The sequence below is a fragment of the Phalaenopsis equestris genome, unplaced genomic scaffold, assembly GCF_001263595.1.
Source record: "Phalaenopsis equestris unplaced genomic scaffold, ASM126359v1 Scaffold000050, whole genome shotgun sequence".
Lineage (NCBI taxonomy): Eukaryota > Viridiplantae > Streptophyta > Magnoliopsida > Asparagales > Orchidaceae > Phalaenopsis > Phalaenopsis equestris.
The window spans coordinates 73,490-92,398 of record NW_018164492.1 but is presented as its reverse complement, the minus strand read 5'-3'; the positions used below and the strand labels follow the sequence as shown (position 1 = coordinate 92,398).

At 32.1% G+C, this 18,909-nt stretch overlaps 1 protein-coding gene across 1 annotated transcript in view; it reads right to left on the bottom strand.

The window, feature by feature from the left end:
• LOC110019123 (preprotein translocase subunit SCY1, chloroplastic) overlaps positions 1-18,909 on the bottom strand; it is a 41,535-nt gene that overhangs the window by 18,924 nt on the left and 3,702 nt on the right. The window contains exons 2-6 of the mRNA XM_020716697.1: positions 9,375-9,538; positions 3,961-4,346; positions 1,853-2,152; positions 1,693-1,782; positions 246-369 (exon numbers count right to left, since the gene is read on the bottom strand). Coding sequence (XP_020572356.1) covers positions 246-369; positions 1,693-1,782; positions 1,853-2,152; positions 3,961-4,346; positions 9,375-9,538 — 1,064 coding nt within the window. The remainder of the gene's footprint in view (positions 1-245; positions 370-1,692; positions 1,783-1,852; positions 2,153-3,960; positions 4,347-9,374; positions 9,539-18,909) is intronic.

Below are 18,909 nucleotides of genomic sequence, written 5' to 3'. Positions count from 1 at the left end.
ATGTCAAAAGTATGATGAATTGCCCTAAAGCTGGTTTTAACAAAAAGAAATAATATCTTTGCATACATTTTCCAATAAACAGTAAATGATTAAATTTTAATACAGCATTCATAAGCGTTGAAAGAACAGCAAAAAGTGTGAAAAGAAAACAAAAGATAACCATAACCAACTAGTTCATGCCAATAAAAAGCCAATTGAATAATAACTCTTCAGATATGCAATTTATAGCTATAGTTAAGCCCCACCTCCTGGATTTAAGGCAAGCGTAGCCTTTTTAAGAGCATCTAAACCAGTGAAACGTGCCAGAGTACCGGGCAAAGCTAAAGAAGATGTTGAAAATATGATAGGCATCACACCAGAACTATTCACCTGCAAAACAATTAAAGAACTATGAGAATGGTAACCATATATCTTGAGATACAGAAGACAAAACCTAGAGAAAAAACTATAAAGAACAGAAAATAATTAAAAAAAGAAGTAGAATACATTCAGTCTCTAAATAAGCCAAAATGGGCTCAGTCAACAGATAGTCCATATACTAATCATTTTTATCAGAAAATTAACCATCTTTGTCCTCACACAAGTGGTAAAAAAGCACTTATAAGTAAACACAAATAATAGAATGGAGATGCTAGACAATTAGAGTGATAATAATCAAGTAGCTGTAAAACTATTAATGACAAAGGAAAGACAGATTGTCTAAAAAGACGAAATCTAATTTATAATTAACTTTTATTTCAGATTTGGCATGCCTTGCAAAATATGAATCCACATGAACAGTGCCCAAGTATCTCATTAACGTAGCCAATAATGCGGACCATAGTCCATAACAAGCACTGTAGTCACTTTTCTTGGTGCCTACTGCCTTTATGGGCTCCTCAAAAATTAAGATTTAACTTCTAAGTCATCAGTAGAGCCAGCCAATATGAAACAGAAGTCTATGCCAGTATAGAGAGGAACACCATAGCAGTCAATCGGATTCTTAACAACTTACCTAAAATTTTAAGATAATGTTCATGTAATTAAGATAAAGTTTCAACTTAAACAACCTAAAGGCTTATTGAGATCAACAAAAATATCTAAAATTTTCCAACAGCCAAGTGCTCGATAATCTGAGATCAATAGAACAGAAGTTTCCATAGAAGAGCAAAAACACAGAGCTGATCTAAGCACGGATTTCTCATAAGAATCCAAGTGAATGCCCTACGAACAAAAACTCACAGAGATCCCTCATCCACTCTCCTCTTTTACATGCCTGGATCCTCTTTCTCATCCCACATTTAAAGTATGAAACTACTAGAATGCTATATTGGGCGGCAAAGAAAGAAGTGTGTGTATCTGGGTGGCAATCATTCAATAAATGGAGCTTTATGTGCATATTAAGCATATAAAATTTCCATTTGGTTTATTGCAAAATGATTCTAGTTACAACAAAGTTCATTTCAGATGAAAACTAGTGAAATAACAGAAACATCAAAGAATAATAAGAGAATATACTTGAGGTGTTTATTTCATTAAACTCAGTATGACGAGAAAATTAAGACAAATGTATTAAATTTGAAGAATTGGAACATCAACGCAGAATAGTTGCAAAGGTTAATATCTAAATCCCAAAAAATAAGCTAAATAAGCAATGAATAATGAAGTGAATAACCAAAACAAATTCTGAACGAGAAAAATATTGATGTAAACCTTAAAAGGTAGGTATGCAGCTTTTTGAAGGCCTCCACTTCTGCTGCTGTATCTTGAAGCATAATTAAGCGGTATTTTTCTCTCCGCTTCCTAAAATCCTGTGTTAGAAACTTAAAAAATGAAGATAGAGAAGCAAAAAATATAAAAGGAATAGTAATACCTGTACATACACAATACCAAGAACTAATACAAAGAATGAAATTACAATAGTAGTCAATCCAATGTAATTTCCATCCTGAAATGCCTGGGAGACTGTTCTTCCAAATGATGCAGGTAAGTATGATATAATACTCGTGAATATCAAAAGTGAAGTTCCATTTCCAAGTTTTAGGTCTGATATCTTCTCTCCAATATATGTAGTCAAAACTGATCCCACTGTCAATAACGTTACTGAAGATAACACCCATTTCATGCTGAAGTCATCGACGTAGGGACGTAGGTAAATTACTTGGCCAATAGCCTTGCAAACAAACAAGCATGGTATCAACACAGAAAACTTACAACCAATAAAAAATTTTATACTAGAAGTTCAACCATTAATGAAATTCTTGCTTTCTTTGAGGTAATAAGATTGGTCGCAGAAAACACTGTGACAATAATAGGCTCTAAACTTGTGATTCGCCATGCTAACAACTTAATAATAAATATAAAAAATTCTATTATTAGTGCCGAAGTATTAATAATTTTTTAGTCGAGTTTGGGTTAAAAATCTTAACCCGTTTAATTTCTCGAGTTGGGTTCAGATTCTTGCTAACTTGACAATGACCCACCCGGATTTGACTCGAGATTGACACGAATTTGGCCCGATTTTGACCAACATAGTTGTTATTATTTATATTAAATGGGTTATATGGCTCGATTTGGATTGACCAGTTGAAGAAGGCTCGTGTTACGATTGGACTTTATGACCCGTTTAATATTTGGGTCGGGTTCGAGTCAAGCAGTTTTGGCTCGAGTAGATTTCGGGCCAAATCAGAATCCGATCCACGAACTCGATTTGACACCCATAAACATAAGCAATAAGAACTATTCGGGTCGATTTTGAGTCAATTTTGAGTCAATTTCAAGTTGGCATATTGATTTTAGGTTAGCGGATTAGCTTTGACTCAATTTTGGGTTAGCGGATTAGTTTTTGGTCAAATTTGGGTTGTCGGGGCCACCCAAACCGACCCAAAAATTAAATGGATCAGGATTTCTCCCCGACCGAAAAAATCAATAGAGTCAATCCAAACCAGAATATTGAGTCGAGTTCGGATCAAGTTAGCGTGTTAGGTCATTCTTTGATCCCCCATGGAGAAGCATTAAATTTCTCTCCTACTTTTAAGTGAATTCCCTCCAAATGCAGTGAACATGATTTTCAAATCCCTAAGGAGTCACATGTTTCTCTGTCGAATTCATGGTTGGGTCAAAATATGTAATAGAGAGACAACATGATGCTGAAACTTCGGGCAAGAATTTTTAGGGCCAAGGCATACTTTATATAGAGACATTTATGACACATCGCAGCCAACACATGGAATTGAGCCTCCATATAGTAACTATTGTTCTTAAAGTAGTTACAGATTTTTGTTATTGAAGGCGATAAATGAGAATCTTGCTAAAATAATATACAAGTTATGCATATCATTACACTTGCTAAGTGGCACACATGGTATGAATATTTGCATGAAGCCAGCGATTGGCCTCATAAGATGATACACATTTTATAGACTGAAATGACACCTATTGAACAACACGGTATAGTAAATATGGATTTTAAGTCAGTCGTAATAAGAGTACTAACTACAGGATTTGACTACATGAAAAGAGGCAAATAATATATTTTTATTTTTTAATTTTTTTTTGCAGAAAAAAGATGCCATGTTCTATAAATTTTCTTCTCAACTTAGCAATTAAAAGACACTTCTTTCAAACAAAAGAGTCTATGGACTACATTGACACTTTTATAAACTATGAGACTAAAATATCCCTTGTAAAGAGTTAGAGGACCATTTTGACACTTTTCTCAAATAATAATGCAAAATTTACAACCCTAAAGCTATACATGGCTTGTTTATCAAAGAAAAAATAATATAGACCATCAGTATAAGAAAAAGTTCATGCAGAGAGAACATCATGCCCGTCACAAATTAAGTTCATGTCAATGAAATTCAATTAAACATATTAACTTTACAGGTATAAAGAATCATAGGGTACTGCATTAGGTGGTAAAATGAAAAAAAATTAAAGTAAAAACCATGATCTAGCTCAAACAACAAAGCATCTCACCTGCACCACCGCAAACCCAACCGATGCATACCGTGTGTATTGAAGGACTTTCTTCCTGCCAGCTTCTCCTTCCCTCTTTTGAAGTTCTTGCAACTTAGGGAAAACCTGTGTTAGAAGCTGAAATACAATCTGCGCGTTGATAAAAGGAACAATGCCGAGAGAACAGATTCCCAACCGACCAATGCCACCACCAGAAAGTGAATCCAAGGTGCTCAAAAGACTGTTCTGATCCAAGTTACCAACAAAGGCTTCTTGGTTGATTCCACCAATAGGTATATATATTCCAAGCCGAGACAAAGCTAAGTATCCTAACAACTTTAGGAACTTCCCAGGGAGGGGGCCTTTAAAAAAGTCACCAAGGTCAATCGAGCTGTCTTCAATTGCAGCTGCCAATGTAAAAAGAAACTGCGATGGATTTAAGATTATTACATTTGTTTAAGATCCTTAACTAATGCAGCTGATTTAGAACAGGGTTTCAGACGTTTAAAATTCAAGGTATTGTTGTAATCGATCAATTTGAATCGCAAAATACAAAATAAGTTTTTATTTTGTTCACTGAAAATAAATATGAAAAATGAAAAAGAGAGATTGACAAGCTTAGGGCTTGTTTGGGATCCCTTTTGTTTTTTATTATTTGCTTTTTTTTTCTACTTTTAAATTTAAAAATGTGTTTTTTTAGTGCATTATTATTATTTTTTTTTCAAAACTAGATTATTTTGACTGTATTTAAAAATAGCTAAACATGCTATAACATACCAAACATGTTTTATTTCAAAAAAAACACATAAAATAAAAAACGAAAAACAACAACAACAAAGCTTTAATCCCACTACGTGGGGTCGGCTACATGAATCCTTTGTTCTCCATTGCGTCGTATTTAGGAAAAAATATTACATCAGTACTACGCATGTAGAGTAATATGCGTAGCCAATAAAATAACGCCACGACACTCTGCACGATAGAGAAAAAAAAACGGCGCAGTAACACGGGGAATATTCCCCTCTGTGTTATTCATGTGTTATTGTGTATTATTCATGTGTTATTGTGTCATAGGAATATTCTTGGTGTTATGATAACACAATAACACATCAATAACACATGAATAACACACAATAACACATGAATAACACGGGGAAGAATATTCCCCGTGTTATTGTGCCGTTTTTTTCTCTATCGGGAATATTCCCCGTGTTATTCAAGTGTTATTGTGTGTTATTCATGTGTTATTGTATCATGAGAATATTCTTGGTGTTATAATAACACGATAACACATCAATAACACATGAATAACACGCAATAACACATGAATAACACGCAATAACACATGAATAACACGCAATAACACATGAATAACACGCAATAACACATGAATAACACGCAATAACACATGAATAACACGCAATAACACATGAATAACACGGGAGGGAATATTCTCCGTGTTACTGCGCCGTTTTTTTTCTCCTATTGCGCGTGGCGTGATTTTATTGGTTGCGCACGGTATTTCTACGTGCGTAGTACTGATGTAATATTTTTTCCGTATTTAGTGCATATTTTCATTTAGTTCTAATAAATTAAGATCATTTTTTATACAATAAGCCCAAGTCTTCCTAGGTCTACCTCTGCCTTTCTTAACATGAGTCGAATCTAAAACATCTACTCTCTTAATCAGATCATAAGATAGTCGACGTTTAATCTGCCAAATGATCTAAGACAACTTTCTCTAATTTTGTCCGTCACAAAAAGTGATCCCAAATGGTCCCTTAGTTTGTCAGATATTTACAAATCCACTTGAGAAAGAGTGCTGAAGGCATGCTAACTGGCATTCATTCTTAGCAGATGAAGTGGAGGGCCGCCCTAATGGTAGAAATCTTTGATGGCAAGCTCCCGGGTAGATAAGACAGCTATGAAATTAAGAGAACAGCAGCAGGTGTCCATTAATGGTTGGATCCACGAATCGCTGCCATGGATTGATGACTTGGCAAGGATCAATGGGGGGCACGATTTCTTGGCTGATTTAATAATTTTTAATGTAATTTCTTATATAATATTTCTCTTCCTTTCTCATTTAGGTGTGGTTTATTTCTCCTTGTTTTTACCATTGAAAAAAAATTATATAAATAGGGCCAATCCTTGGCCAAATAATTACAAAAAATTATTTCTCAAATTTTCAAACCTATTTCTTTTTTATTCATTTTCTTTCAATGAAATTGCTCAATCACTAGTGGAATTACAATTTCCTGTACGTAATCTTCCTTGAACACCAACCTTACAGCGCCAAACCCAATTTAGAGGCAGAAAGTATAAGAACAATAAATTTAAAGGTGGGAGTTATTTGATTATGAACCATACTCTTTCATTAAATCCATGGACAGTGAACATTCCTCACAGCACGTCATTCAACTTACTAAAATCTCAATAAATCTAAAACTTCCTTACCATCTTCTTAGTACATCCAACTTGCGGAAGCCACACCAAAAATAAAAACACCATTTTCGCCTTGTTAATTCGCCCAATCTATATAGAATGAGCTTCATGTCATGCTAAGTGGTTGGAAGAAAAATCAAAAAGGGAAGCTACAACATATCTCAGCATGCACAAGAACCCAAATCTATTTTATGAACCAAGGAAGTATAAATAAGAGAGAAGAAATCCGTAAGTTATGATACTCACTACCATATTGACTTAAGAAATGGGGTAAGGTTAAAATACCTAATCTATAATTTCATGTCTTATGAAGACATTCACTTAAAGTTCATGCTTTTGACACTTATCTTGAAAAAATACAGATTCCAAATAAGGTTATGAAGCTCTCGAATGAGTGTACAAAAGATAAAATTAATGACAACTAGACCTTAGGAAAGATTGGTGCATAAGAAGCTATTGAACTTCCACCAATAAAATCTATCGGATGCAAATGGATTTTTGCAGTCAAATATACATCAGATGCGGGCATGGATAAATTTAAAGCCCTACTAGTTGCAAAGAAAAGCACCCAATCATATAATTGACCATCAAGAAATTTTCTCTCTCATTGTCAAACTTAACACAGGTTGAGTTTTACTTTCTTTGATATTTATTGTATCTTCTACATCAACTTGATAGTAAGATTTTTTTTTTTTTCTTAACAAAGAACCAGAGTAACATGGAGATCCCACCTAGATTAAAAAAACAGAGAAACATCAATAAGTTATGCAAACTCAAAAAAGCATCATACAGCATCAAAAAACCCCCTCGTGCCCAATTTGACAAGTGTGGGTATACTAAGTGTCAAGCCAATCACACTATCTTTATCAAGCTCTCACCCAGAGAAAGTAGTATTAACTATCCCACTTATGTGTAGGCAATAATATATTTAAAGGTGATTTTAAAGAAGAATTAGACAGATTAAAACAATTTCTGAAAAAAGAATTTAAAGTAAATAAAGTTGGCAAATCTAAAATGACTTCTTGTTATGGAAGGGCACAAAAAAAAGGTATTGCTATTTCCCAATGGATATATAATTAACTTCAAGAAATGAAAATGAATAATAAAATGTAGAAACTTAAATAAATTAAACAAAGAAAATCAAATAACCAAAAACAACACACTCATCAATAAACATAGATATCAATGCAGTGGGATAAATCATCTACCTCTCTCTTGCATCTCCTAATTTAGGATTAAAGTTAGTATGTAGGCCAATGCATGAACAACCCTATAAAAAATTATATGAAAGATGCTAACAGCATTCTAAAATACATCAAAATGGCACCAAGGAAAGGCCAGCTATACAAACAAGTCTTTTAACAAATAAATAAAAATTTTCACAGAGGAACATCATATTAAAGATCCACCTTTGGCTATAATACTTAAATATGGAGAAACCTAATTTTAGAGAAGAAACACCTTATAGTCTCTAGAAGCAATATTGAATCAAAATATAGGACAATAGCACTTGGTATTTGTGAAAGAATGCAGTTAAAAAGCTGGTTAAAAAGCTAAATTGTCAAATGAATAAAATCCCTAAAATTCTACATTTGCAATCAAGCTACCAAAAAAATGGCAAAAAACCTGCCCACCATGGTAGGAGAAAAAAATAAGATATGTTGACATTTTATATAAGAAAGAAATTAAAAATGGTCTAGTCCAACTAAATCATCTTCTAAAAAACTCTCAATTTGCAAAAATCCTCATTTTGGTTTTTTCCTAGTCCAACTTCTTTTTTGTTTTTTAATATAGAACAAGAAAAAAAATATCAATTATAAAATTTCCCATTTCTACACCTCTCTTCTCATTCTAATATTCAAGAAGCACATATAATAATCTTGCATTATATCCTCATTTCCTCCTCTCCATATCATCTTCAATCAACCAAGACTTTTAATAAACTAGAGCCTATTTGACATTTTATGTTAACGTTTCATGATTAACTTTCATGAATAAAACTTTCATGACATTTCAAATATTTTGAAAGTTTTGTGTTGACTCATTAAATGGAGCCTTACTTAACTGACAAAATTAGAAAGGAATAACTTCCAATTAACTTCCAAATTCAGTTCTTATTTTACGTTTTGCTAGCTTCTGACACCAATTTAGGATTCCTGCAGTGTATAAGGATCAAGGAGAGAGATGAGGAGGTTTTAGGATAATAATAATAAAGAGCAAAAATTAGGGAGAGACTAGTCTTGAAAAGGAGAAATAGGAAGTGAGGACAACTGCTCTTTTAGATAAAATAAGCAGCTAGTAAAGGCACCGGCGACAATCAAAAGGGATTGAAACATCAAGAAGGATCCATCACTTATTCTCAATTAAGTTACAGTCACAACACCTGAAAGAACATATAATACAATAGTCAAAAGAAGAAAAATAAGAAGAAAATCTCCAATAACATAAAAAAAAACAAAACTTTCCTACAATCTCTAAAGAACCTATTTATATTTAAATCAGTATAAGCGAAACTAATTCTAATTAAAGCAAGTAAATAGGAGCCCTAGGTGACCGACCCTCCCTTGACCGGGAAAATTGAACCAGGTCAGGTTGGGACAGACACAAGGCCTGCACATCCTTGTTCTCATGATTTGGGTGTTCATGTTAACCCCATATGCATATTCTGTCTTAAATCAACATTTTATTAGCATTCGTTAGCTAATTAATTTTTATGGTTTAAAAAATAAAATAACTAGAGAAAAAATATAATCAGATTAATTAGGAGTTGTCACTTCAAGATAAACATAATTGATTCTTGAATAAAATCATCATTGATAGTATACTCAATATAACAATATTTCATATGTTCAAAGACAGTACAATATATTATCTGGCTAAAGCATATACTAAAATTTGCTCATGTAATTCCATTAATCGAAATTTTTCTAGCATTCCAAATACAGTAAGCAAACACATACTTCAAATAAATTTATAAGTTCTCAACAAACCTGCTACTCCTCTATTTGATGATAACTCTTTCTTTGTATTAGATGTACTTTCAAAAGTTTGCGTAAATAATTGCAGAAAACTATCCCATGCGTCACCTAAACTTGAAGATGTCTCAGGGTTCAAACCCAAAGGATCAAAAGTGGTTATAGTAGGCTGTAAGCATCTGAGAAAAAAAAAAGCCAATAAGCAGAAATAATAAAAAAAGATATTTAACAGGAAAATCCTGAATTTAACAGAAACAATCCTAGAAAATAATTGAGGCTAAACATAAGAAGGTTAAGTTTACTTGGCATAACATCATTCAAAGGGTGAATAGACATATATTATTATCATCTAAAGATAGTTTAATTTTGTAGAAGAATTTCTAAGGAGATCAATTAGTAGCCTCATTTGGTTTTATTAGATCTTGTAAGAGTGCAAATTCTAATGAGATTGTAAGGTGACTTGAGCATTATTTTGGTTTTGTTTGATTAAGGAGCCATTTGGGTGCAAGAATTTATAGCGTAAACTAAATCAAATGTAGAGGTTTTGTATTTTCAGGTGGTTGGTTCGAAGAAAAACTGATACAATTTAAAATTTTGAGGTAATTAGAATTTTTGGCTAATTACATTTCCAATGAATTTTAAAATGCATTAAAAATGTAAAGCTTAGCCTGCCGCGGTCTACAATCAACCGCCAACAGCTGTCACTAGCCGCAACTCATCAGTCGTCACCCTCGCCGCCACTATCATCTATTGCCAATTGCCGCTCATCAACACTACAATTATTAGAAATACTTTGCAAACAAATAAATACAAAGAAGTAAACTGCTAAAATTCTTTTTACAAACAATCAAACAACGACAAAGTATTACAAATACATCTTTAATTTTACATGGTATATAAATACTTAGGAATTCCAATTCCAATTTTTTGCAAACAAACAACCGCAAATTTTGGATTGTTCTTTTAAGGGAAACCCACGAGATGTTGCTCGTCGTATTTTCATAGCCATCAAGGTAATGCCTTAATTTCTTCTTCAAATATTTGGGTTTAATTATCCTTTCCATGGTCATGGCTGTTTGTCAAGATTTGGAACTTTGTTTTCAAAATGCCATTTCTCCAATTGTCACAGAAGCAGACGCAATGTTTTTAAAGGGCACTTTACCTTGGAACAAAATTGGAGAATAGACATCCTTCTATTAATTCAGAACTACTAAAAAAACTTATTCTAAAATTAGCAGCTAGCTGTGTTCATAAATACAGAAAGGCAATATCGTGCCAGATTGGCTTGCAAGGAATTCATGAGAAAAAATGTCAATGTTTTGAGTAAATGGGTTGAATGAATTTTTCCTTTACTTTCATTCTAATAAATAATAGTCTGTACAATCTATTTTAGGTACATAATAAAGTGTACAATATATTTAGTTAGCTTAATAATATATATTCATAATCTAAATATTCAGCTAAAGGGAAAAGATCTGTGCAATTAAAATAAGAAATTTAATGCAGCAATGCAAAGAAGGAAACTCTTAACTCTGTCCGATTTCATTTACTCCTAATTGATACCCCCTCAAATTGATGTTGGCTAATCAAGAAGCATCAATTTGTCAACAAAGAAATGATGACTCTTCCAAGAGAGGTTCATAGTAAATATGTCGGTTGTTTGAAGATCATACGAGATATAAGAAAGAGAAATAACATCATTATCATAGGCTTCACGACTAGAATGGCAGTCCACTTTAATGTGTTTCGTGCGCTCATGAAAGACAGGATTAGCAGTAATTTGGATAGCACTAATATTATCTGCATAAAGAGAAGTAGATTCAATTTGAGGAAAACCAAGCTCAGCCAACAAATCCCGAAGCCAAGTTATCTCAGAACAATCCGAGAACAAAGCGCGATATTCAGACTCAGTAGATGGCTTAAACACTCGATTTTGTTTCTTACTCTTTCAAGAAATTAAAGAGTTGCCAAGAGACAAACACCAGCCATTAATATAACGACGTGTATCAGAACAACCAGCCCAATCAACATCATTATAGGTTGTTAAGTGAATAGGAGACTCTACTGAAAGAACAAGTGACGATGAAAATTACATTTCAAATACCTAACAATAAGTCGAACTACAGCTAACTAAATATGTGTTGGTGTCTGCATAAATTGACTAACTTGTTGCACAACAAATGCAATATTAGGACATGTGATGGTTAGATAATTGAGAATCCTAACAGGTTGTCGATACAGAGATAGATCAGAGAGGAAGTCACCATCATTCCGTTTGACACTTAAAATTCACTTCCAAAGGAGTATCAAGAGGACAACCCTCTTGAAGCCCAGTCAAAGCCATGAGTTCCTTAGTATAGTTATTCTGGTGAAAAAAAATACCCATGGAAGAAGAGTGAACCTCAAGACCTAAGAAATAAGATAAAGATTCCAAATCCTTCATATGAAAAGAACCCTAAAGACGCTTCTGTAATTGAGACATCAATTAAGTATCAGATCCTATGATGAAAATATCATAAACATAGACTAATAATATCACAATTCTCTTGTCAGTTTTGCAAAGAAATAATGAAGAATCATAATGACTTTGAATAAAAGAGAAGCTAAAAAGAGTATTACGAAACTTTTCAATCCAGGTTCGTGGAGCTTGTTTCAAACCGTATAGAGATTGTTTGAACTTACAAACATCTTATAAGGGTGTAGATAACAAGCCTGGAGGAGGAGTTATATAGATATCTTCTTTGAGGTCCCCTTACAAAAAAGCATTCTTAACATTCATTTGTCGTAAGGACCACCTGTTAGATGCAACAATAGATAGAATAAGTCGGACATTTGTCATTTTAGCCGAAGGTGCAAAGGTTTCTTCATAATCAATCTCATATTCCTATCAATTTCCAGAGCTACCAATCTTGTCTCATATCTGTCAAGGGAGCCATCAGATCGGAGTTTAAGAGAATAAACTCGTTTACAGTCAATGGGTTTAACACCTGCAGGACATGAAACAATATCCCAAGTGTGATTGTCTTAAAGTGCCTGAAGTTCCCCTTGCATGGCTTTTATCCAATAATTCAGTTTAGCAACCTGAGAATAAGATGTAGGAACAATATTATTAGTTAAAATTACTAAATAAACATATTTATTCGGAGGACGAATGTGCCGAGTTGATCGCCGAAGAATCATTGGAACATTTTCAGGAGCAGGCGACTGGAGATGAAGGGGCTAGACGTCGCGTGTAAACAAAGTCAGGCTTAAATCGTTTATCAAAAGAACAATCTTCAAATTGAGGAATTTTAACAGTATCAGATGTCGAAAGATGATGCTGAAAATCATATTCATATTTAGAGAAAATCAAATCCCGAAAAATACGTTATCGATTATTAATCAAATCATAACACGATATTTATGAATAGGACTGTAATCTATAAAGGCACATCGAACAGACTGCGCCCTTAACTTATGTCGTTCACGGGCAAGTAAATGAACAAACCACACACATTCGAAGTGCATAGCATATGATAATTAGGATGTTTACAAAAAATTAGATAATGGGCAGAATCAAACTTCAATTGTTGAGATGACAAGCAATTAATCAGATAGACTGCAATAGAGAAAGCATCTGCCCAAAATTTAGTTGGAACAGAAGATTCTAACAGCAATGTGCATACCACATCCAGCAAATGACGATTTTTCCGTTCTGCAACTCCATTTTGCTAGGGTGTGTAAGGACATAAACGTTGTCAGACAATGCCCTTGCTATGAAGAAATGTTTGAAACTCATGAGACAAGTATTTACCACCATTGTCGGTCCATAAGGTATTAATACAAGTGAAAACCTGAGTGTCAATGTAGGTCACAAAGGTTTGATACAAGTGAAAACATGAGTGTCAATATAGGTCACAAAGGTTTGAAACACGGTAAACACTTCTGCTTTGGAATGTAAAAAATAGATCCATATGAATCGGTTATAATAGTCAATAAATATCACAAAATATTTATATTGAGTAAGTGAAATAACCGATGTAATTCCCCAAACATCACTATGAATAATGTCAAAAAAATTATTGGCACGACTGTCCAAAATAGGAAAAGACAATTTCTTACTTTTGTCCAGTTTGCAGGAAGAACAATCCACTAGTAAGCTTTTATCTGTATGACCAAAAACATCACTTTGTAATAAATGATTCAAAATAACATTGTTTGGATGCCCTAATCTTCTATGCCAGATACCAGTTTTATTTTCAATAACTGCAAAAGCTAATGCCAAAGTTTGGGGGATAGAAAGTTGAAATGAAAATAACCTGTTCACTTTAGGCCCATTCGCTATCACTTTCCCTGACACCTGATCTTGCACATTACAATTATCATGAGAAAAGTGTATGTCACAATTATTATCCACCACTTGACCAATAAAAAGTAAGTTTGTAGATAATTGACCAACAGAAAGTAAGTTTGTAGATAATTTAGGAGAAACCAAGACATGTTGAAAAGTTGAGCTAATATCACTAACTGTCGTAATCGGAATATTATTTACATCTGCAACATGAATACGTTGAGTACAAGTATAAAAGCATTGATTATGTAATAAATCAGATATGTGAGTCATATGATTTGTGGCGCCAGAATCAACAAACCAAAAGAAAGCTATAGAAGTAATAGTCTTACATTTTCCTTGAAGGCCAAGTGCAGTAAAGGTAAAGAGAATCATCTGTTGAACCATTTTTGGTGAGAACATATTGATTTTTGTCGGCAACTGTGGATGTCGAAGCAGGATTGCGAGAGTGGGATACCTCAGCATGAAGGGCTTGTGGTTTACAATTTTATGGTTGTGCAGAACACTCCTTAATAATATGTCTGTGTTTCTTACAATAATTGCAGAATTTCTTACTACAATGACGAGCAATATGACCAAATTGTTTGCAGTTGTAACACTGCCTTCTTTCCTTTCCTCGGGTTTGACCAACATATGCAACATTGATTATTTCTGATGATCCACCAGTTGCACCGATAGTGGCTTGTGTCGTCAATCTTTGTTCTTAACATAGTAATTCACCGAAACATACATCCAAACAAAGAGCCAGATCTTTATTGAGCATCCTAACCAGTAGTTTCAAATTTAGGTCTAAGTTTCATAAAAAATAGATCGCAACGACTCACTTCATGAATAGCCTAAAGACTAGCTAGGTTCTCCTTTCATATCTTAGCATAAATAATGTCAAAATATTCACTCCATAAATTTAAAAAACCTAAATAATATTGCTCAATTGAGAAATTGTCTTAACTATAATTACTCATATTAACTTCCAATTGAAAGAATCTTGCAATGTTATTTTGATTGTAGACGTGTTTCAAGTATTCCCATAATTCTTTAGCCATCTTGTCCACACTATGACTAAAATTTAGTCAATTTAAGCTAGAAGTAAAATGATTTTCTGAGACCCTAAGTAGCTTGGCCTTAGCACCTTAGGAATAAAACACTGCCATTGTCGGTTCCCAAGCCGCGGATGTGAAAAGTAGAGGGTTGAGTTAGGTAGTCGACAGCCATCATAAAATTTATCGAAAAATCATGACATAAATCATTTTGATCATTGTGTAAATGCTAGGGTGTTTCCTAAAAGTGACACATTGTATGATTTGAATATAGTGAAAAGTGTGCAACAACAGCTACAACGACGCCCGAGTGTAGTGTCAAATAAATAAGAGTTCTCACATTATGGACAAATGCGAGTAAAGAAGCTAGTCTAAAAAACTAATATTAAAATAGGATTTTAGAATATAGGCACTATCACAGATTAATTAATGGAATTAGTTGATATTATGATTCAAATAAAGATAAATGTATTATGTATTCAAGAAACTAAATGAGTAGGAGAAAAGACTAAGGAGATTTATAACTTTGGTTTTAAACTTTGGTATTCGGGTAAGAGTTGCACTAGAAATGGTATAGGTGTAATTATAGATAAGAGTTTGAAAAATAATATTGTAAGAATTAATAAAATTGGAGATAAAATTATAGCCCTTAAGATTATTATTGATACTAAGATTTTTAATATTATAAGTGTTTATGCTCCTCAAGCAGGTTTAAATATAGGTTCTAAAGAAAAATTTTGGAATAAACTACTTAATGCAAATGATACTTCTTGAAGAAAAAATTTTATTAAAGTAGTTTTAATGGACATGTCAGTAGAGTGACAGAAGATTTTAGAAATATTCATTATGGCTACGATTTTTGGAGTGATCAATGAAAAAGGTTGTCATAATAGATTTTGCTTTATCATATGATTTTGTTATTGCTAAAACTTTATTAAAAAAAAAAAAGACGAGCATATTATTACTTATAAGAATAAATCTAATAAAACACAAATTGATTATTTTCCTATGAGAAAAAGAGATCGTCGAAAATGTAAAGATCGTAAGGTAATTCCAAATAAGAAATTTAAATACTCAACATCAAATATTAATTTTAGATTTTAAGATAACGAGTTGTAAAATAAAGAATACAAGTAATCATTATCGTAGAATTAAATAGGGGCACTTAAAAGACATAAATTTATTTTTATGAGTAAACTTCAAGATTTCAAGATTTGGGATGTTCATGAAGAAACAAATTCTATGTGGATAAAGTAACAAACACTATTAAATAAGTGACAAAAGATATATTTGGAGAGCCAAAAGAATTTGGAGAACCAAAAGAAAAAGTTTATATAAATAAAAATAATTGACGGTGAAAAAATAATATTTAAGAAAAGATAAAAATATAAAAATTTAAATGTAAAAGTTTAGAAAACTAGGAAAAAAATTGAGGAATTAAGTTGATGTGTCATACTTTAAAATTATTGGAGAGGATAATTGAACATAGGTTAAGACATATTACAAAGATTTCTCATAATCAATTTGGATTTATGCCCAGGGGGTTTACTATGAAAGCTATATATTTATTGAGAGGTTTGATGGAGAAGTTCAAAGAGAATAAGGACGATCTACATATGAATTTATTAATTTAGAAAATGCGTACGATAAGGTTCCAAGAGATATCCTTTGGAGAATTCTAGAGAAGAAAGGTGTTGATATGACTTATATTAAAGATATGTATACTAAAGTTGTTACTTGTGTTCGAAAAGTTGTTACTTGTGAAAGTTGTTACTTGTGTTCGAACAGGAGGATTGACCAAATATTTTCCTATTTTAGTTGGATTACATTAGAGACCGGCTTTAAGCCCATGTCTTTTTGCTTTAGTTATGGATGCTCTTACTGGACAATTACAAGAGGATGTAACTTCATGTATGTTTTTCACTGATGATATCCTTCTCATGGATAAGATTAAAGAAAAAACACAGGAAAAACTTGAATTATGGAGGTCTTCATTGGAGCCTAAAGGACTTCGCCTAAAGGCCTTCGTTTGAGTAGAACTAAAATTGAATACATGGAATGTAATTTTAGTAGTAGTATCTCTAATGATAGAGTTGTAACTAAGGTTGATCAAATTATTAAAAGGTCTGAACACTTTAGATATCTCGGGTCTATTGTTCAAAGTGATGATGATATAGATGACGATGTTATTAGTAGAATTCAAGTTGGTTAGTCAAAGTGGAGGAATGCTTCAAGCCTATTGTGTGATAAAAAAATATCGCTTAGATTGAAAGAAAATTTTTATAAGATGGTGGTGAGACATGAAACTAATGAAACTAATATTAGGATAGGATCTTGAAATATAGGTACTCTCAATGATAAATTAATAGAATTAATTGATATTATGATTCATAGGAAAATTAATACCTTATGTATTCCTTAAATTAATACCTTATGTATTCAAAAAACTAAGTGGGTTGAAAAAAAGACTAAGGAGATTGATAATTTAGATTTTAAACTTTAATATTCTGGTAAGAGTCGCACTAGAAATGGTGTAGGTGTAATTATAGATAAGAGTTTGAAAGATAATGTTGTAAAAATTCATAAAGTTGGAGATAGAATTATAGTCCTTAAGATTATCATTGATACTAAGATTTTTAATATTATAAGTGCTTATGCTCATCAAGTAGTTTTAGATATAGGGTTTAAAGATAAATTTTGGAATGACTTAGAAGACTTGATGCAATTGATACCTCTTGAAGAAAGAATTTTTATTGGAGGAGATTTAAATGGACAAGTCGGTAGAGTGGTAGAAGACTTCAGAAATTCTCATGGTGACTACGGTTTTGGAGTAACTAATGAAGAAGGTATAACTATTTTAGATGTTGCTTTAGCGTATGATTTTGTTATTACTAATACTTTATTCAACAAAAGAGATGAGCATCTTATTACTTATAAGAGTGGATCTAATAAAACACAAATTGATTATTTTCTTATGAGAAAAAGAGATCGTCGCTGTAGAGATTGTAAAGTCATTCCAAGTGAAAATTTAAGTACCCAACATCATTTATTAGTTCTACATTTTAAGTTTAAGAGTTGTAAAATAAATAATACTACGACTCATCATCGTAGAATTAGATGGAAAAAGTTAAAATATATAAATAAAATTATTTTTTTGAGTAAAATTCAATATTTCAAAATTTAGGACATTCACGAAGAAGCAAATGTTATGTGGGATAAAGTAACAAACACTATTAAACAAGTAGCAAAAGATGTGCTTGGAAAATCAAAAAAAAAGTTTTTATAAATAAAAAAGTTGGTGGTGGAACAATGTGCAAGAAAAAATAAAATATAAGAAATTATGTTATAAAAATTGGTTTAAATGTAAAAGTGATAGTTTAGGTTTTAAATTTTGGTATTCTGGTATTAGTCACATTAGAAATGATGTTGGTGTAATTACAGATAAGAGTTTGAAACATAATGTTGTAAAAATTAATAAAATTGTAGTCATAATTATAACCCTTAAGATTGTTGTTGATACTAAATTTTTTTAATATTATAAGTGTGGAGGCTTTAAAGAAAATCAATGGTGAAAAATCGGTAGTACTTGATGATATTACAATTGAAGTATGAAAAATTTGGGAGAATTAAGAGTTTCTTGGCTTACTAAACTCTTTAATATTATTTTAAAAACTAAAAAGATGTCTGACGAGTGGAGTAGATTATAAAACTATTTTTCATGATTTTTCTAAGCTTATTTAATTTATGATAATTATTTTTGTACAAAAATACAAAGTTACTTTAAAAGTTAATTTTAGTGCTTAAATTAAGCTAAATAATTTTTAACTTTTACAGTAAGTAAATATGATTTTTATGCACAATGTGGAACTGATTTTGTCAAATTTCAATAAGTGTATAATTTACATAAATTATCACAAGGTTTATATATTTGATTAAATATAGAAATGTACAAAACAATTCGAAAGATCATAATATTTTTCATAGACTTGTCTGGCCAAAGGAAACCTACTAAGATTATCCTCATAATTTTCCAAATTATATTTCGGTTTTTATTGATTTAAAAAAAGCTTACGATAAGGTTCCAAGAGATATCCTTTGGAGAATTCTTGAGAAGAAAGGTGTTGATATGACTTATATTCAAGTCATTAAAGATATGTATACTAGAGTTGTTACTTGTGTTCAA